A 21237-nucleotide genomic window follows, 5' to 3' on the forward strand; every position below is an offset into this window, starting at 1 on the left:
CTGTATAGGAGCATATTCTATTGCAGAAGACCTTCCTATGAAGATCATGGAATCAAATACGGGACATTGAACTAATACTTGGACTTTGATATGAATTTCTTTAACAATTTTCTCTGCAGTGCAAGTTATTAAACTAAAGCTACTCTATTTTCCAAATGTGTTCCAACAGAAATCCTTCATAACTTCTAGCATGGTATCTTAATAAAGAATAAAGTTCTTCTCTTTAAAAAATCTGCTCTAAGTAGATTTTTCCCCTGTTTTTTTATGTTAAGGATCCCAGCAGTGGTATTCTGAAATATTCTCTTGAATTTGTGCATTTAAATTTTATTGCAGTGGTATAGATGAATGCCACTGTTGGCATCCTTAAATTTTATTTCTGCTCACCAAGGTTAATCATGATTGTCTATATCTTTTTTATAGTAATCACTTTTGAATTGTGTTCAGATATGCAGTTTCAGGTGTAATCATCAGAGCTGGTTAGTCAGGCATTCCAGATAGTGGTTCTTTTCAGAACCTTTTTTAAAGGGTTGGTTAACTACCTCAGTAGCAGAGGATTGAACTATACCCTGTCTGTACTGTACATAGAAAATCTTTGTAGATAAAAGCAAGGCTTGTTAAATATGATATGAGGGTAAGATTTTAATATACCAAATGTAACATTCTTAGTTGCCTTTAGTTTCAGAGGCTTGTAAGACTTCCTCATGACCATCATAACAGGCCTTGCTTTTGTCGTATTTTGTGGCTGAAAAAGCAGCCTTGCTTCTTCAGATATTGTAGTTATTTGGATGTATAATAGTTTAGCAAGATGTTACTTTTGTAAGACATCAGATGTTCAAAAAAAGTGCATCCGAACTTGTACTAAATACTGCAGTGTCCCTTTATAAAAAGTCAGACTAAAACTGACAATTGTACAGCAAAGCCTGACATTTGGATATTTTGAAGTTTTTCATAAATCATAGAAATTAGTATATGGCTGTAGTTTAGCTTTTTAGGTAAAAGGTATGTTTCATTAGTGCATTTCTTACTGCTGATCACTGTAAAAATGTGAATCAGCTTTCCATTTCTTATGCAGGTCATGATAACTTGTAGAGTAGAGTACAATCATTTGTGCTATGTTTTTAATTTTCTAAAGCACCTTGATGACAGTGAGTGTTCAGTGGTGAAGCATCCTCTATTGAATCACCCTCAAAAAATTTTTGGCCAAGTCCTAAGTTGATAGCTTAAAAGTCAAAAGTAAAATTATAGTTTAATTAGGACTTGGTATAAAGAAATCCCTTTTCCCCTTCCCCAAAGGGATACTGCAGTTATATCACATACCCAATAAGGCACCACGATGAAGATCAGAGCTTATACTTAATTAAGGTTTTATACACACCAGTTCCCCAGTAAATGCAAATTTAACAAGAAAATTAGACATGTCATATGTTCAAAATGCTCATGGCAAACAATCATTTTGCATTCCTGCAAATAAAATTGTTTTATACTGTAAGCTGGAGGCGAGTGTAACTTATTTTTGTAATAAAGTTTTTATTTTTTTTATGTGTCATTAATATAAATGTGTGTGAGTATAGAAATCTTCTGGTTTAAAAACTTAGAATTGCACACATTTCAGTATGTTTATTTGTACTTACATAATTTTAGAATAGTGGTTGCCAATAGCCTGTATGTTTCACATTAATTGGTTTTTTTGTTACCTTAATAAACCATTTTAGTATGTTGTATGTCAGTTACTGGGATAGCTGGGACATAGAGTGTAATTTAAAATTTGTCAATAAGTATTCATTGGAATATATGTAAATGTGCCTTGCCGGTTATTGAAACTTACCTACAAAATGAGTATGGGGTGACAAAAATTTGTTCCTGGTGCTTAATGAAACTTTCTGCCACTGATTTTATATATTACCCCGTGCTTTTTTAAAGTACATCTCTCAAATCTTAGTGTAAGTTTGAGGGCTACACAGAACATTTACATTTCATTCTAACATAATGAGTATATAATAGGTTGTGGAAAGTGGGTAAACTAAATGTAGCCTTCAGTAAAATTGAATCTCAGTGTAATCCTTGGTGCTGGTATTTCCCAGATCCAAGGAATTAAATAATCCCATCCAAGAGGTCATTGCCATGCCTATTGGCACTTAACTGTCATACCATTTTTAAGGGACACTGTCAAGGTGTTTAAGTTAATTCTCAGAATTATTTGTTGGGATTTTAGGACAGGTTTGTTTGATTTTTAAGTAAGAATTGCATTGTCAAAGTTTAAAGAGGAACATTTTTGTGAGTTCACAAATGTGTTCTTTAAGAAAATATTAAAATATGGAGCTCTATGGGTTTCCAAGACTATATTTGGCATTCTTAGTTTGGGGACTTGGGAGGGAAAACTGATATAAAGAAATTGTGAAGCATTGATGGTTATCCTTAAGGCTAATGTAAACAGTGGTGATGAAATGTATACACACTCAAGTGAAATTACTTGACAGTGTTCATTTGAATAACTTTGAATTCAAGCCATTATAATTACTTTTAAAATTAAATATCATTTGCACTGTTCTGATAATGCGTGCAGTTTTTGAGCAATATAATCAGAGCTAAATATGCATGTAGTGATTAGTGATGTGAACAATTAAGTTCTGAGAAGAAATACTAACTGTGGTATTTTCAAACTTAAATTTCTGTAGTAAAATCAGTATCAAACTTATCAGAGATCAAGGAAAACAGGCAATGCATATAAACATAATTTTGAATGTTGTGTGGCCTATAAAGCAATAATGCAATTTATATGGAATGTCATGGGATATGAGAAATGGAAATGCAAAAATAACTAATCCTTTAGTAAAAATGTCAACATGTTAAAAGGGGGAATGTTAATTAATGTAGGTTATTGCTATTTGTGATTTGTTTATGGGTTCTTGGCTTTGACAGCTTCAAAGAATGGACAAATGACAAGTTAAAATTTTGTGTATATATTGTCAAGGAATGGGTCTTAAATCCAACAGTAAAGTCCCTTCCTTGGGGTGAAAAGTGTATCCTTAAAGTATTCTGATTGTTAAAAAAGAAAATTTGAGTTTCCTAACGAAAACAGACGCAAGATTTTGTTTCTGCAGACTACTTGGCAATCAAAAATGATCATAAATTTAATTTATCAGTTTTCAGAAAATTGCTTTGTGAGAAAATTGTGTTTATTTGTATTCTCCTAAGCATGCATTTTGTAGAAGATTTTTAGCTGTTGTTACTGAATCAGATGTTAAAAGTGAAGGGAGAATTAGCACAGAAACAGGTATTGTATACCTATGATGGCAGTTGTAGTGTCATGAGAATTTTTCACTGATTATTGCAGATATTACTTAAAATGTAAACATTTTTCTCATGATAAATTAGGAACATAGAAATGGATTGATGGGGTATCTGGGTTTTTCAGTTGTATAGAAGATATTTGAGAAGACATTTAATAGGATGAACATTCAACTACGTGGGCAAAATTGACATTTAGTATAGCTTTTTGACTGCTAAGCCAAAAATCAAACAGAAACAACAAAATACCACCCTGTTATTACAGAATATGACATATAGTCTGTATTTCTGGGGAGAAATTAAAAAGTAGAAGGGTTTCATGTATTAGATAAGAGCTAATTCTAGGAAAAAACAGTTGCTCAGGTTCTTAAAACTTCTAAAAATACCCACCGTGTCCGTTTTCTCCCCAGTTATGTATACCACAAAGTTTTTATCTGACTATAGGATTCAGTGGTGGGTACAAAATTAATGAATACAGAACTTTATGATACACAAAAGAAACAGACTTGTGAGGATGGAATTTAAGGTGTAGTATTTACTCAGTAATCATACCACTCAACAGGGCATGCCACTACTTTAAGATGCAAATTATGAACCATTGCTCAGACATTTTTTTAACTGGGCAAATTAGTAGATGGACTTTTGTGGTCTGTCACTTTTTAAAAGTACTTAGGACATAAAATCTATTAGCACCACAGTCTGCCTTCAGTAATACACCTAAAATATTTTTCAAGATGAGGAGCATTCAGTTGGGAAAACACTCTTTTTTTTTTTGCAAATGCAAACCAGTATTATTACTAACACTCTGGGTCTAAGATTAGGTTCTTCTTAACAGTAGTCTGATAAACATTTAGAAGTCTGGCATTGAGAAACAAAAGCTTGTACCTGACTAGTATTTTAATTTAAAAAAATGATTAGTTCTGTTAGTTTATTTAAATTCTTTTACATTTATTTATCCATAGAATTTATATTTATTTCATTCCTTTCATCTCACTGAAAACTGTCTGCAGGCTCTTTGATTTGGATTAGATGTGTGAAGTACTGTCTTTTGCCAAAAACCTCAAATTACCTGTTTTTTTCAAAGTAGTGGGTTTGTGCTTGTTTGGAGATCAGTTAAAAAACTATCTGTACTATCTGTACTGCCTCTGATGTTAAGATTTTATGTATAGCATAAGGAAGCTAGCTCTGACTATATTTTCCTAAGAATAAAGACCTATTTTTGTAGCATGTCTTAGGACCTCCAGGAGTCCAAGAATTATTGTGAGTGTCCTCCATTTCATCATTTTTCACTTAACAGCTTTTAAATAGACACTTGGAATCTTTAGAGATCTGTCGCCTTTTGATCATGCATACATTCAAAGTAGCCAATGGTAAATACAAATTCTCCAGGATAACCCCAATTGAAAGCACATGACTGGGAGATGCATAGAATAAATGTATTGGGCTGGTCTTCACTTAATTTTAATTGTTGATGGAAATGTTCTGTGGTCACGGACATGCCTTTGGATTTGTTGAACCTAATGGTGATTTGGTTTACCTCTCTGGGAACGTGCTTCAGCATCTTGTACTATTGCATTCTCTAGTCTTACCCCTGGCAAAATTCATTGAAGATGTGAAAATGAGATTTAGGTTTTGAATAATTTAGAAGACAAGAAACAAATAATCTTTTTAAATAATTGTTCTTTTCTATAACTGCAACTTAGGTTAGGTAAGTGAATTCAGCTTAAAATGTCCTTGTTAAGTTAAACTGACAAATTGTGAATGTTGGGGGACTTGTAAATATTTTTAGGGGTTTTAACTCATACCCCTAGGATTACTTGGTGGTGGTGGTTGAGGGGAATATAGAAATTGTTTTGGTCATTTCATTAGAACCACGTGAAATTTGTCATTTAAATTAGAGTTTAGTTTCTATTTAGGGTTTCTAAAATTTATATTGGTATAAACAAGTTTTGATCATTTTGGAAAGTTCATGGGAGTTTGAATAAGATTTTTTATGAGTATGGAAGAAGTCCTAATAAGTCATTTTGGAAATTAGTGTTTTTACCTAAAAAGTACTTTTAAAACAAGTTCTAATTTAAGGGGAACCGTTAAGATCAGTACAGATCTATGATGTTCATGAATTATTTATTTCTTAGGTTTTCAGTTATAAAGATGATTGACACTTTCACCTTGTTTTGGAGAAAATTGTAGAATGCCTGAAGGAAATCGATACCATTTATGAACTAAAGCCAGTTTTTAGTTTTTTTCAGGGCAAAAAGACAAAGGGTTTGGGATGGACAAACCACTAATATAGATCACAGAATTAACTAGAGCTTATTGACAATATCTAATTTGTAGAAAAGAGTTTTGTATATATTGCACATGATAAAAATTGGGTCTTAATAGAGGGTTCCACTGTCACGTCCTGTGGTATCATGATAACTTTTAATTTTTGGTTCTTTCATATTTCGGGTTCTGGGGATTGAACCCAGAGATGCTATTCTACCACGTTCTACATCCTAAGCCCTTTTTAAAATTTTGAGATCGGGTCCCTTTAAAGTTGCACAGACTAGCCTACATGCAATGTCCCACCCTCCTGTGTTGCCACAACCATAGAAATGCCTCACAGGCAGGCTTAGTGATATTAACTTGAAATGAGGTAAAGTTTGAATAATCACGGGATTGTGTAACACACATACTGTATCATTTGAAAGCAAAATTGCTAGAGCTAGGTGCTTTATTCTGGCTAAAACTTTTAAGACTTTTTAAAATGTGTATGTGGGACTGGGAGTTTAATCGAAGGCCTTACACATGGCTAGACAAGCTTTGAGCTACATCCATAGCCTTTTTTTGAGAAAGGGTCTCACTAAGTTGCAGAGGGAACAATGACCCAGCAAAGACTAATATTTAAGAGAGAATATCTTTAATATTATCCCTATTGAGTGCTCTAATTGGAAGGTTCAGTGATTAGACCCCTAAAATTGCTTTGACTTATTTGAAAAATTAAGAAAGCATATGAACTTTTTTTTTCAGTGTATTTCATATTTGAAATATGCTCTGATAAGAATTGAAAATGAACAGTATGCCAAAAAGTTCTTTATGAAAATTGGTGGAATACACTTAACCACGTGTATGTAATACAGTGTAGTTTTTAAAAAAATTTTTTTAGTTGTAGATGGACACAGTACCTTTAATGGTGTTGAGGGTTGAACCCAGTGCCTCACACATGCTAGCCAAGTGCTCTACCACTGCGCACTCCAGTTCCTACAGTATAATTTTGACATTTAATTCATACCACCTTTGCTTTTTTTCTTAAAGTAAAAATGCACATATATTTGCAGACATGGAATTTTTAGGAATCCTACAATATCATTAAGGACAAGTGCAGTTTCTTCTAAGCAAAGCAACCAACTGGACTTCATGTTTGTTTATACATAGAATTGAGAGGAGTGCATAAAGAAAGGGGCACAGCAAAAGATATTCAGGTTGGATTAGATTCTAATTTTTGATCAGCCCTGTTTAAGTTACACACCACCATCTTACTTTTTTTTTTGCCTTTAGAATGAAAGCTCTTTGAAAGCAGGGAACCTGAATTAATGGTGCTAAGCAGGCAATTAAAAATACTCTTAAATACTTTTTTTTAAAGTTTGGTAGAAATTAAGTTTACTTGCTAAATTAAGTGACATAATTTGTAGAACCACTTATTTTGCAACAAGGAATGTCTTTAAAATTAGCACAAAGTCTTAAAGACAGAAAATCTCCATTTCAGTTTTGTGATTTATACACAACTTTGTTAGTTTATCGTTAATACCTCGTGTGTAAGTTACAAATTTTCATTTTCCTTATTCAAAATTAGAGAAAAAGGTGTTCCATAAGTCAGCTTACGCAGTGGATCTCAGGAAATCCAGCCCATCAATTTTCTTTCATGTGTAGATAGTATAATTGCATGCTGCTGAGCAATTTGTATTGATATACAAATCTCCATCTATTTCTATAAGGAAGTGATAGTTCAGGATTGAATTTTGATAGTTCAAGATTGAATTTTTATTTTGCTGATTAAGAAAGTCTAGTTGGTTTTGACTGTAAAGTTTTTTATAAGGGTCTTTCAAGTAGCAATTTGAAGATGAGAAGATAAGTAATACCAAGAAAATTATTCATGCTAGATAACTGATGTCTCAAAGACAGGTATTTCTAAGTAATTTCACACTGCTTCCGATATTTTAAAATAATAGTATAAATGCTTAACATAAGTAGTCTCATTTATCCACCAATTGGTAGAAGTTGAAGTTCAATTATCAGAAAAGGAAGGGTCTGAATTTAAGTTATCTCACTACCATATGTTTGAGTAGTGGTAAGTAAAGGTGGTTTTACGCTTATATATTTTTAAATTGACTTTTTAACTTGTTAGTATTTTTTTTTTTTTTTTTCTTGCTGGGGATTGGAACAGAATCTCACTGAGCCTTTATTCTGCCATTGAGATACGTACCTTGCCCCATAGATAATATTTTTAAAATGTTAAACCCTGTAACTGAACACGTCCCAGTCTACTCCCAGAGATGACTCCTCTAGTTCTAGTGGTTACCTTTGCCATCTCTTACAATGGGTAAGTTTAAGCAGCATTTTATTCACCCCCTTGTAAAGAACTACCTTGCGTTAATACTGTTTTCTTTTGCCCATTTAAAACTCAATGTTATTGAAATACACTTAAGCCTCTGCTTTGCTCCTTACAGTAAAATAAGGAAAAGGTATAGACTATTGTTCTTTTCCTTCATCTCCCAATTCCTGTTAGCTTTTTTCATTGTTCTTAAGTGTATTAAGATTAATTCTTTCATGCCCAGCCCCTATGCTAAAGATAGAACATAACCTAATGCATAATGTACATCATTTTGCCACAGATCCACATCTTTCTGAGGGCAAAATTCTAAGGTACAGACAAAATTAATTCTCTTTGTATCTGTCGTGCCTGTATTCATGCTATTAGTAAAATTGAACCATGACTTTGATCTTTTTTCGTGAATTTCTCATTACCTATATTTTGTTAACCAGAAGAAAAACTTTGCTGAGTTATTACTGTACTTATCTTGCTTAATGCTGTAATCTGCATATGACTCATACTTTTTTCCATTGCATTGCTGAATTCCACTATTTGTTATATTCTGTAGCTTGCTCTTAGATCTACATTTTTGCCTTTTCTGACAATGTTTTCAGAAAAGTCGTATGAACTGTAAACTACATTGATGCCTACTGGGAAATGTCTGTCGCAGCCTTTATTTATTTATTTATTTATTTATTTATTCATTCATTCATTCATTCATGTATGTACGATATGTACGTACAGTACTGGAGGTTGAATTTAGGACAGCTCTACCCGAGTCCCTCCCAACACCCCCAGCCCTGCAATCCTTTAAAATTTTGAGAACAGGGTCTTGCCAAGTTGCCCAGCCTGGCCTTGAACTGCATAAGCCTCCAAAATCATTGGGATTACAGATGTGACCACCATGCTTAACTTAACTCTTGCTCTTGATTGAAAGTTCAGAAGGGATTCTGGCTGCAATGTTATTTTCCCATCAGAACTTTGGAGGCATTACACCATTGTTCGTAGTGTATAGTGTTGGTAAATCTGTGAGCACAGTTATTACTTTGTAGGTAATCTGCTTTTTTCTTTTGAAACTGTTAAAGATATTTTCCCCTTTTTTATTTGGTTTCTACCATTTCATGAGACAAGTCTGTGTGAGTCTTCATTTATTTGCTTTTAAGTGTTGAGCTCTAGAGAATTTTGCTTTTAATATTTTTTCCCCTTGTCTTTTGAGCTTGGATTGAAAAAGTCGGACTGGATTTATTCTGGTTTTTAAAAAACTTTTTCTAGTCTATTGCTAGCTTTTTGTATTTCATAAAAAATTATTTTTCAGTGCATGTAGGGGTTTTAAACCTAAGCAAAACAGTAGTTCTTTTTTATATGCACTGTCTGTCCTCCCCACCCCATTTTTTAAGAGAGTAGTTCTCTCATTATGTCGCCCTGGTTAGAGTTCAGTGGCTGTTTCACAGGCACAGTCTCACTACTGTTCATCAAGTGCAACCTGTTAGTTTCTGATCTTTGGGAAAGTACACTACAGCCCTAAAGTCTCTTGGGCTCAAGAGTTGATTACTGTTGAATGCTAGAGATTGTTTTAAAAGTTAGCACTCAGTGGTTAAGCATTGCCTCACTTGTGCAAAGTCCTGGGTTTGATCCTCAGTTCTAGCAAAGAAAAGACAAAAAACAAAACAAAAAAACCAGTTTCTGATCCGATGGGTTCACGTTGATTATTTTCTTTCTTCCCCTTTTTTTTTTTGTATTTCTGATTTTTCTCCTGTCTGGTGGTTCTTTATTTTTATTATGAAAGGATATTGATAATAGTCTGATGTTACTGGACTTATCCCCTGAGGTGGCTGGCTTCAAGTTCTGTGAGAACATGAGGACTAACAAGCTTTATTTTTAGCTCTCCTTCACTTGTATAAACCGGAGATCTTTCCTTTTCTTTTCCACTTACCCTTCTTGTGGAACATATCTCGTTCTTTGTAACCCTGAGTACCAAGTCAATTTGGAGTCTCATTTTCTCTGCTTATGTATGATGAAATATATATTTTATCTTATGTACCTAAATTATGCTATTTAGTATAAAAAATGCTAGTTTTAAATGGAACTGAGTTGTGAAATAATATAGTACACATAATAATTTGGAGGAAAATGATCTTAGAGCTGTATTATCATATTTATATCACTGCTTATTTAGCATAATCTAGGGAAAAGACCAAATAAGTCTTACTTGAAAATAGCACCAAGCATACCAAAACAGTACATAGAGGACTTGTGAACAATAGTACATGTGACATTCTTGACTGAGGAAAGCAGTTATTTTGAAAGGCATCTTTGGGAATAGTATGGTAGCTTCAGGAAAATGACATTTTCGGAGGTTTCAGAAATCACTGGGAATTCCCCCATCCCCACCCCATCCCGTTTTAGTAGTTTACATGCATGTCTTATTTTACTAGGTAAAGAAACTTAATTCCTTTTGGTGGCAGGAATCTCTCAAATCTGCTCTCCAGATTTGATGTTCTGAGATTTGGTGAGAGTCCATGTTTATCCTCTTGTGGAATATATTTTATGTTGTTGTATGTTCTTTCTTTGACGATTAAGGAGTCCAGGTCTTCAAATTTTTCTACATAAAGGCAAGACAAACACCTGGGGGCATTTTGTCCGTACTTAAAGACCTCTTCCAAGCAGTAAAACATTAGTTTTTATTTAGGTTTTGTGGTATTAAACTTGGCGGTTATTAAAGAAGAAACTGACTTTCAAGGTATTTGGGTGCCCCAAATCTTGGCTTTTACGATGATAATAGTGTCTGGCCTATCACATACACACGTGTTCATATGTACATCTAGTCATAGAAACATACCAAGAAACTAAAGAAGAAAATAAATCATCTCAAACAGTAGACCTGGATCTTTCAATTAAAATTGATGGACAGTTAACACTAGTTTTGCAATGTTTCTCATTGTTAGGGATTTCCCTCTCAGAATGGTTAAACTTGCATATTCATTTTTCACATAATTAGGTATAGGTTGTTGAAGTAAAAAAAGCATGTTTTAATATAGATATTTCCCTCTTCAATATTTCTAGATGAAAACAACATTTTTTCCTAATCAGTTAATGGAAACAACTTCGTACACATATTTAACCTCTGGACTGGAGTTTCCTTACCCACACAACGATGATTATATTAAGTTTATTATTTTTCTAGCTTTCAACATTATATGAGATAAACCTGTGTTTTATGCTGATATTTTTCTTAATGCTTTTGTAGTGAAGGCTTATTTCCACAAAATGTAAGAAATCTTGCATTAAGTTTTTTATTCATTTTGTAATGACTTACATGTAAGAACATTTCTGGTATATTATTTTGATATCTGTACTCTGAGGAAAAAGTAGGGTAATATTTCTTTTACAGTTCAAATAATACTGAAACCTGTAATGAGCATTATCAACCTTTCATAATTCACAGAGCATTATTTCAAAGTTATTTCCAGGTTCCCTAAATTATTGTGTTAATGTACTAGTTGGGAGTCAGCATGAGTTATGTAGATGTCAACTAACATGCTTTTGTGGTAGTAATTTAAAATTTGGAAATAGTGGTGCTTTGTGTTTTTGCATTGTTGTTTTGGTACTGGGGATTAGACCCAGGGCCTTGCATATGGTAGGCCAGAACTCTTCCACTGAGCCACAGCCTACCCCTTTTTAATTTTTAAATTTTGAGACAGGGTCTTGCTAAGTTACCCAGGTTGGCCTCGAACCTGCTAACCTGCCTCTAGATTATCTGGGATTACAGGCATGTGCTACCATGCCAGGCCTGCCAACGTGTTTATTTCAAGTCTCTCTTGAAATTTTAGGCAAATTAATTCTCATGTAATATACTGCTAATGTATTAAGGAACCTGATCAGGAAATACAAGGCAGTCTAACTTCTAAACTGACCTTGCCTATATTGTTAATTAACATGTTCTTTAAAAATCAGCATATAATCCGATATTTCATAGGTATTATTTCTGAGTACCAGTGATTCTCCTCCCTATTCCACAATAAACTGTAGGTTGAAATCCACATAATTACGTGTCAGAATAAAGTGTTTTATTGTACTCTTTTCTGGTAAGGTTGGTGGTTTTAAAATCATTCCCTTTAAGTGTGTTTTCCTCATCACTAATTTTTTTGGGGGTGTGGGAGGATCATGTTATTGAGGATTGAATCCAGGGCCACACGCTTGATGTCCTACTGAGCCATATTTCTAGCCCTCACCCATCTTTTTTTTTTTTTTCCCCCCAAGCACCAGTTTTGTATTTTATTTAGAGATGGGGTCTCACTGAGTTGCTGAGTGCCTCACAGTAGCTGAGGCTGGCTTTGAACTCTTGGTTCTCCTGCTGGGGTTACAGGCGTGTGCCACCATGCCCTGCTCACCCATGTTTTTAACAACTGTTCACAAGATACCAGTATCCTGTCGTTCGTTAAATTACTTAATCTTTCTGGACATTTGTTATATAGAATGATAGCCTTTTTCAAAAATCTCTTCGGCACTTGTTTGACTATCCTCCTACCACTCTGTTCTTATCTGTCCTTATTTCTCTAGTTGCCTCCTTGATCCCATCTTATTACAGCTTCACATTACCTCTAAGTGCACTCTTAATGTCAGGATTTGCAGTTCTGCATTTCAGCTGCCTGCTGTACATTGGAGTGCTCTCTGTCAGCATTTATGTCCTGTCAGTTAATCATTCACCTTTACTGAATAGTCCTGAAATGTGCTATCCAAGTCCTACCCATTCAAGATCTGGCTGAATTTCTAATTTATAAATATGTTGAATGGCTCCTGAAAACCAGATTTCTTAAATAGCAATTTAATTATACTGGCTTTGGACATCTAGTTCTAAAGTCTGTAATAGCACTATTATAAAATGTAAGCTGCTATGTAATGTAAAAGTTATAATTTGACCCTAGTTAATCTTATAGCATTATCTTCCAATAATATTGTCTGAGCAAACTGATTGCCTTGTCTTTCTTTGGTTCACCTCACATTTTTGATGTTGGAATTCTATATATAAAACTGCTTAAAGTTGTGGGCAAAGCCATAGTTTTGAGACATCTGGCAACATGTGACTTGCAAGAATAATCTTTAGAGTCATTTAAATTATTACTGCTACCCTTCTAATTCATTTTCTGGATGTGTATGTGGTAACCACAGTCTTCACCAACTTTGCCATGATAGTTTCATATGTTGCTTTATATAATGGGACAAAAGCTATGGACCTTGGCAGAGGCCACAAAGATTTAAATAGATTTAGGTTTGGATTAGTTAGTTTTTTTTTTTTTTTAAATTGGAAGTGATATAACTACCTTCTGAACATCTGGAGATAGAATTCTAAATTACCTTGAATACTTAGGCCATATGACTTTCTGATAATGCTCAAAATTCAGACTGTTTGGAATGTTTTCCGTGAGTTAAACCTCACAATTCTCAGCTATATCCAGGTGCGAGGTGTTTATAGGTGCTTTAATTTTTGTATTTTATTAAGTAGCTAGTGAGAGAAGAAAGCATTGCAAAGCCTTTCTAAAATATTTTCAGGAGTTACTGAAGTAAGATGAAATCTATAGTTTAACATTTAGAGTTTTGAACACTTTTCTTTATCTAAAAAGAAGCCACTGTCTACCAAACAGATGGGGTGTTTTCCTTATTTACACAAAAGCATTGGCCACTTTGTACAGATAATGTTTGTGATAGATTATAAGTGCCTTTCCCAATCTGATATTTATAAACAGGTGAGTATATTTTTAGTTGCCAGGCAATTACTGACAATTAAATTTTCTGAAATTAGGAACAACATCTACTTCCGTGAAAGTGAGGTTTGACAGTATAGCTGTCTGTATAACTCATAGTTACTTACTCTTTCTTTTTTTGGTGCTAAGATAATAAGATCACACAGAACTTCATAGTAGTAACAGCTTTTACCCAGGGAGTATCTACTTGAGCCACTGGTTCTGTAATGTTCTTCATATCTTCCTAATGGAGGTTTTACTTCTGGGCTACAAAAATAAGAGGGTTAAATGTGAAAATAACATTTTCATTTAAAACATCTCAGAGCTCTACTATAAAAATCCATAATATATCTTCCTTGAATTACATACATTTAAACAAGTTCCTTTTTGAAAATGAAGGAAAGGGACAATACTTGCAGTCAGTTTAATGACCTTTTTCACAGGTGTTATATCCAGAGGTTGATAGGATGCAGGGAGGAAAGAGTGTTATGAAGTGTAAAATTAAGGCTATAAAAAATAATAAGAATGCCACAAAAGGTAAATTATGGACCTTGATTACTTGAGATGGGGGTGGGTGGGGAACCAGGGCACACTCCTGTGATAGAAGAGCATGTTCCAAATTATAGGAAGCAGCTGGAAGGGAAGGACTGAAATGGTTTGTAGGGATAGTGTATGTATTCACTTCTTTTCATCTTACATCCATGCCATACAAATAATGGACCTCAACATGTTAAAATGTGATTTACATTCAGGCCATCAAAATTAAGTAGTATAATTATGGGGATTCAGGTACTCAACAGTACCTTTCAAATTCTTGTGCCAACATAAAAAGCAATTTGTGCAGATTGCTGGCGGGGTGGGTTAAATTAGGTGGAAATATTTCAGATACTTTATCTACTGCCGCTTAACTTCTGAAAATTAAGTGAAAGAGATAAGTCCCATTCTTTGCTCAAATTACTATCTTCCCACAGTCCTTTCCAGATCATCACCAGCTGAAAATTTCCCCAATATCTGCCATTAAAAAAAGACTCAGTTACAGCCTTTATAATTTGCCCTGTATTTTACAGTATTTCTATGTATGACTTGTCTCCACTAGATTGTAAGCCTTCGGAGGTCAGAAATGCATCTAAATTCATTGTATCTTTCACCACATCTAGCACAGTGCCTTACACTTATTTGCCATTCAATAAATATTCATTAAAATAATGGACATATTGGATTGCAGTTGATGTCTATGAGCCATTTAGATGAATGCATCATATGTACACACACACACACACATAATTACAGCATTTATCAGATTTACACAATTGTACTAGCTCTACACAGCTAACAGCCTAGAGCAGGACCAAGAGAAATATAATTAATATAAACTAACATAATTTTAATTTTCCAGCTGTTCCAAAGTAAATATTTTTTACCCCATTTCCAAAAGTTACTGTATAATCACATTTGTGGAAACTATTCATGCTAAGTCTTGAAGGCTAATGTGTATTTACGCATTTACGAACCACATTTGAAGTACTCAATATCCCCATGTGGCTGGTAGCTACTGTAGTGGACTGTGCAGGTCTAGAATTTTAGAGCAGACAATATCTGAGGACCTCAATTTTCTATAAATTGTCTTAATACCTTTGAGTTCATGTCATTTTTATTTTAGGTTATTTTCATTCCAATAAAAGCTAATTGAGTCGTCATGTTCATAAACTCAGATGTTTTCTTATTAAGCATTGTACAAAGGTATCTACTAGGCATTTTCTATCCAATTTAATCTTCCCCATAGCTTTATGAAGAATGCAAGGGCTGAGATAGATCAAATTAACTGCTTAATGACATTTGTTAATAGGAGATGGAGCTGGTTTCAGAACCAAGATTTGCTGTGGATAGTCCCTATCCTCTCTAGAAGTTAAAAACTTAACACAAGGTTGGAAGAAAATTTCAAGCTCTGTATGTGAATGTAAAAGTGAACACTAAAAAACATTTAACGAAGTGTTTGTTATTAGATGTCTGTAGCAACAGGATTTTATCTGTCTTGCTTTAGGTGTAGACTTAGGATTTTCTTCAGAGTTGGGAATATAGCTCTGGGAAAGCATCTGAATAACCTGTGCAAGGCCCTGGTTTCAATCCCCAGTATTACCAAAGGATAAAATAATTTTCTTACGGCAGAAATCCATTACTCTTCCAAACATAAGAATATGGAAGTTTAAATTATTGTCCAGTTAGCTTATTCTGATGGCTTCTGCCAAGAAATATGGGAAAGCAGCCTGTCAGTTGGACATTGTAGAGATGTCTAAATTGACCAAAATGAAAAACAGTTTGTCTATAATGTATCTTTGCTTGGTGAAAAGTTTAACAGTAATTTCAGAATAAACCTTTAAGGAAGCAAATATTTTAGACAATAAAATTTAACATAAATTTAATAAAAGTAACAAGTATAAAGCACTCAAGACCAGAGCAGAAACCTGATATACTGTTGATCAATTCAACATACTTTTTTACTGAAGTATAGCCCTAGCAAGTGCATATAAATGAGAGGGTTATAGACAGTTCAAGGAGTTGTAAGTGTAAAAACCTTACATAAGTGAAATTAATGTTAAATATGTACCTCAAAACAGAAGTTTTAAGAGTTCCAAAGATGTTGCATGGAAGATTTTTAAGTGGTTCCATCACAAATGCAACACAAGCATATTCTTGATGTTAAACAATAATACCTAAAGGTGAGAGGATCAGTAAAATGTACACTTGGATGTGCACTGTGCAATTGGTGCCACCACTATACAAAGAGATTTGATAGTATATATCATGCTAATTTTCTTAACCTTTGACAAAGTAATTGATTTAGCTGATTTTCTAAAGACATGAGAAATTAACTATGATGGAGAATATAATCATAATACCAATGAACGTAAATATTTAGTAATAACAGTAGAGAGTACATTCTGAAAAAGAAAATGCATCACTAAAGATCCATGTTTTTGGAATAATATGGGCAAATATTCATGAAACTACATCAGGGGTTTTGTTTTTAAATATCAATGAGTCTCCTCACTTTGGAGGGTAGGAGAACAGGCAGCATGACAACATGGTGTCTGGGATTATAAGAGCCTCGAATCCCGCTTTTGCTAGCTGTATACTGAGCAAGATCATTACTCCTTCAGTAATGTGACTATAAAATGGTTGAAACTGGAGTTACTACATCATGGGATGGATGTGTGAAGGGTAAATCAAAGTGCTTAGCGCGCCGTCAAAATTTTAGCTATTATAACGATAATCTCCATACATCTCAAGAGTTGCGGAGAAGACGGAAAGTAAAACTTAAAAATGCACTGATTAGTAAATGCGACTCTAAAAGAGGGATTTAACCTTTGCCAACACCCTTTGTTTCAAACATTTGGATTTTTGGTTAGGCCCTGGGGCAGCATGAATTGAGCTCCACCTTGCCTGTGAAGTGCACAAAAGATGCTCGCTCTCAGGGGTGGCAGCCTGAAGGGTTGGACTCCCGTGTTCCAGGACTGTTTCACTCCTCACTCCAATCTACACATTTTTTAAAATGAGGACAGAGGCGCCTCTCGCCCGAGCGTCGCCCCAAGCTCCTACTAGTAGTCACTAGGCAGAGAGAACGAGGCAGCGTGCAGGAAGGCTGGGGCTCGAGCAGCTCCCGCCCCTCCCGCGGGCTCGTGCGACGGACTACAGTTCCCAGGGGGCCTCGCGAGCACCGCGAGTCCCGCAGGCAGCGTCCGGAGGCTGCCGGGGCTGTAGTATCAACTGTGGTTGGGCACAACCTTCTCTTTCTGTTCCGCAGCACACACGGTTACTGGGTGCTAGGCTTCCCCTGGATTTCTGGAGAAGGCCGGTGGCTCGTGCACTCCGACCTCTTAGAGAGTCCTGTGCTGCTGCGGCCACAGGGGCGAAGCGGCCGGACGCGAGAGACCTCGCGCAAGGTGGCAACCTCGGCCACGCCGTGCGGCTTTCTCTCTGGCCAGCGGGGGCGGGGCGGCGCACGCGCGGCGGGGGCCGCGGGGCGGGGCCTGGAGCTACTGCAGCTGCGGGCGGCGGTCCGCCGGTCTGCGGCTATGTGGGTCCGCCACCGGGCGGCGGGGTGGGGACAAGGGAGGTCGATGGGGGTCTCCTCCACTTCGACCCCAGCGGATGGCGAAGACTCAGCTGAGCGGACAGAGATGGTGCCCTGGGTGCGGACGATGGGGGAGAAGCTGAGGCAGCGGCTGCGGCTGGACGTGGGACGCGAGATCTGCCGCCAGTACCCTCTCTTCTGCTTCCTGCTGCTCTGTCTCAGTGCCGCCTCCGTGCTTCTCAACAGGTACTTCCGCAGCGCGGATCCTGGCCGCGGCTTCTTTCAGAAGCTGCTGACGACCTACAGAAGGCCGTCCGGGCCGCGCAGCTGCGGGGCTGGGGCTGGGGCTGGGGCCGGCTGCGAGGCCGCGGGCCAGAGCGAGCTCGGGGCCCGGAAGTGCGGGCGGGGCGGGCTCTGGTGGCCTTTTGCGCGAGACATCCTTTCCTAAACAACCTGGCCCCGATGCTTACCTTCTTTCCACCCATTTCTCAGCACTTAGTCCTTCATCGTCAGTGTTTTCCAAAAGAGCGAAATCTGTGTGCTTGGTTGAATTTGAGATGGTGCCAGGGCGGTCCGGTCCAGTCAGCTGATTGAGGAGGGTTCAAGGCGCCCGCTCCTTTAGGCAGAATCCCCTGGCCTACATCGCGTAGTACACAGACCCGCAACTTGGCAGCTTAGACTTTTTACACAGTATTATTGGTTAAATAAGACGTTGGTAAAGATTTGTTGACTTGAAGTCAGTAAGCACAATGGCACAAAATTTCAACATTCCTAGAATATTCCTAAAGGAAGTCATGACAGAGTGAAGGTGATAGGGAGGCGGGGTATGCAGAAAAGTTAAAATTGATAAATTCAGTCGATATTTTGAGATCGAAAGGTTTTTGCCCCTGAACGAAGCTTCGTTTTGCTATTTCAAGAAATGACATCCATGCAGTAGACAGACGGGGAGAACTGTACTTTAAAACATCTCTGCTGTTTTCTCTGATATTTTAAGCCTGCAACCATTTATACCTCTTTTTCTTGCGGTAGTTGATGCCCAAGAATAGTAGCAGGGAAGAATGCGCAAGGAATGGGGCAACTTAATTTTGCTCTAAGGGTAACCTTTTTCTGTGACTGAACTGAAATTGGGTTTCTTCCCTACTGCCTTTGCTTTTTTGTTGATTCTGGCTTAAATAATAATTGGAGTTAAATAGTGATAGATATTTTACTAAGAAATGTGTTTTGATTGTGATAATGCTGTATTTGCTTGTAGGAGTATGGGAGAAGTGGGATCCTTAAACAGAGTAGAAACAAGTACTACCTTTCTGTCTTGTGGAATGTATTCCTACTAGACTAGAAGGTTTAGTGTGAACAAAATGTGAACTTTGTTTTGTCCAGATTCTTACCCATCTTCTTTTGGAACTGGGTCAGTGTATATCTCCAAGGTAGGACAACTATATATTAGGAGCAGGTTGAACAAGAATTCTGAGGTCACCAACCTATGAAATCATAGCATCTAGCCTTATGTGTTGTTAAGAAGTTATAGGATGCCCTCTTATCTGCATACCATCAGATCTCCACCATGTATTTATAATATGCAAAGAAAGAAGGAAGAACACATAAATCTTATCTCTCAGTTGTTAGTTTATGAGTGAAATTTGTTTTGGATACCTTTTTTAGTTTTGGTATTTCTTATTTGTTACTACTACAATCAGCAAAAGTGATTTTAAATATCATAGAACTGTCTTTGAATAACAGAATGGTTTGGTACCCTTTTCCCAGGAAAAATATTTGAAAAGGTGGAAAAAAACAGTGTATATAAAGTGCCTTCTTGTGATATGTGTGATTGCATCTTTGCCTTTTGGCTAAGATCAAATATAGCACATATGGGTGATTTCCTTTAAAATACATGTAATACACGTATCTCTCTCTCTCTCTCTCTCTCTCACACACACACACACAGTATGCTTATACTGTCTCTGGAAAGTTATATAAGAAAATCTGGTCCCTTCAGAGAGTTGGGAGAGGGGAGTACTAGGTGCATCTATTCTGAAAAAATTAGAAAATTGTGTGTGTGTGTGTGTGTGTGTGTGTAAGACACACATAGATAAAAATCTTTGGAGGCATAACAGTAGAATTAGAAGAAATAAAAAGATATGCTCAATAAATAAGTGGTAATTTCACCAGTTTATTTTTAGAAATAACTGTAAAAAAAGGGATTTTCAGTTTAAAATTTCTACTGATTAACAAAATGTGAACTTCATATGGAGTTTTGAAACTTCACTCTACATGGTTAAACTTAAAGTAATACTCTTTTTTAAAATTATTTTTTTCTTGTATAGTCTTAGCTCCTAAACATTTTTCACTGTTATTTAGTATATACATTTTTCTTTCAATATGAGTTAAGATTATGAGTCTTATCTCTGGAAGGATTAACGGATATAAGTTTCAGACCTTTTGGGGGGAGTGGAGAATAACATACTTTATGTATGTGAATTTATGTTCTTTCCTTTATAATACTGTTGGAATAAACTAAGAATATAGGTAAAAATATATAATTTGTTTATTGGCCATTTATAGTTGTAATAAGGAATATTTTAAGTTAATCCTAATAATGATAATGGTAATAATAGCTAACACTGGAAATATTTTATTTGTCCCAGTTACTGTGGTAAGAGTTTTCATTAATTGTTGAGGTAATTTATTTTTGTGGTTGAAAGTTTTGAATATGAAGCTTGACTGTGGGATTTGATTCAGATAAGTTATCTAACATATCTGTCACAGTCCCTTTATCTGTAAAATAGGGATAATAGTAGTGCCTACATGATGTGGTTATTTTGATAATTAAGTGAATTAATGGAAAGTGCTTAGAATGGTGCTCAGTACAGAGGATGTGCTCTCATTAAATATTAGCAGTTATTGATTTTGTCTCATTTATTCACACAATACTGGAAAATAGGTACTTTGGGTCCACTTTAAAAATTGGTATACAATTTGCAGAAAAGTACAGAACATGTAATTGTACAGTTATGTGAAGTTTAAATATGACCACCTATATAACTACAACATAGGTCAAAATATAAAACACTTCTAATACCCTAGCAGGTTTTCTTATGTTTTGCTTATTTACTTATTTATATGACAATGAAATATATTACAATTTTTATTACACATATAGAGCACAATTTTTCATATCTTTGGTTGTATACAAAGTATATTCACACCAATTCGTGCCTTCATACGTGTACTTTGGATAATAATGTCCATCACATTCCACCATCATTTCTAACCCCATGCCCCTTTCCGCCCCTTCCCTTCCCTTCCCACCCCTCTTCCCTATCTAGAGTTCGTCTGTTCCTCCCATGCTCCCCCTCCCTACCCCACCATGAATCAGCCTCCCTATATGAGAGAAAACATTCAGCATTTTTATTTTATTCTTTGGATTGGCTAACTTCACTTAGCATTATATTCTCCATCTCCATCCATTTACCTGCAAATGCCATGATTTTTTTCTCTTTTATGCTGAGTAATATTCCATTGTGTATATATGCCACATTTTTTTTTTTTTTTTTTTATCCATTCAT

The 21237-nt window shown here is 35.8% G+C and overlaps 2 protein-coding genes across 12 annotated transcripts in view; both read left to right on the top strand.

The window, feature by feature from the left end:
- The window catches only part of Syncrip (synaptotagmin binding cytoplasmic RNA interacting protein), a 30424-nt gene extending 25909 nt beyond the window's left edge, over nt 1-4515 (top strand). For all 4 annotated transcript variants that reach the window (XM_058575818.1, XM_058575819.1, XM_046431844.2 and 1 more), the window contains exon 12: nt 1-4515. This exon is cut by the window's left edge. The gene's annotated coding sequence lies outside the window, so the exon portion shown is untranslated.
- A 13116-nt stretch (nt 4516-17631) lies between these two features.
- Nucleotides 17632-21237, top strand: part of Snx14 (sorting nexin 14) — a 120712-nt gene continuing 117106 nt past the window's right edge. For 7 of the 8 annotated variants that reach the window (XR_009225887.1, XM_058575822.1, XM_058575825.1 and 4 more), the window contains exon 1: nt 17633-17920. Coding sequence is in view for 7 of the 8 variants with exons in the window: in XM_058575822.1 (XP_058431805.1) it covers nt 17676-17920 (245 nt within the window). In the remaining variant the exon portion in view is untranslated. Of the gene's footprint in view, nt 17921-21237 lie in introns of all 8 variants that reach the window. The other variant, XM_058575823.1, reaches the window with a different exon arrangement.

This window comes from Marmota monax, unplaced genomic scaffold (assembly GCF_021218885.2).
Source record: "Marmota monax isolate L192 unplaced genomic scaffold, Marmota_monax_Labrador192_F-V1.1 WCK01_AAM20220418_F8-fsc00013, whole genome shotgun sequence".
Taxonomy (NCBI): Eukaryota; Metazoa; Chordata; class Mammalia; order Rodentia; family Sciuridae; genus Marmota; species Marmota monax.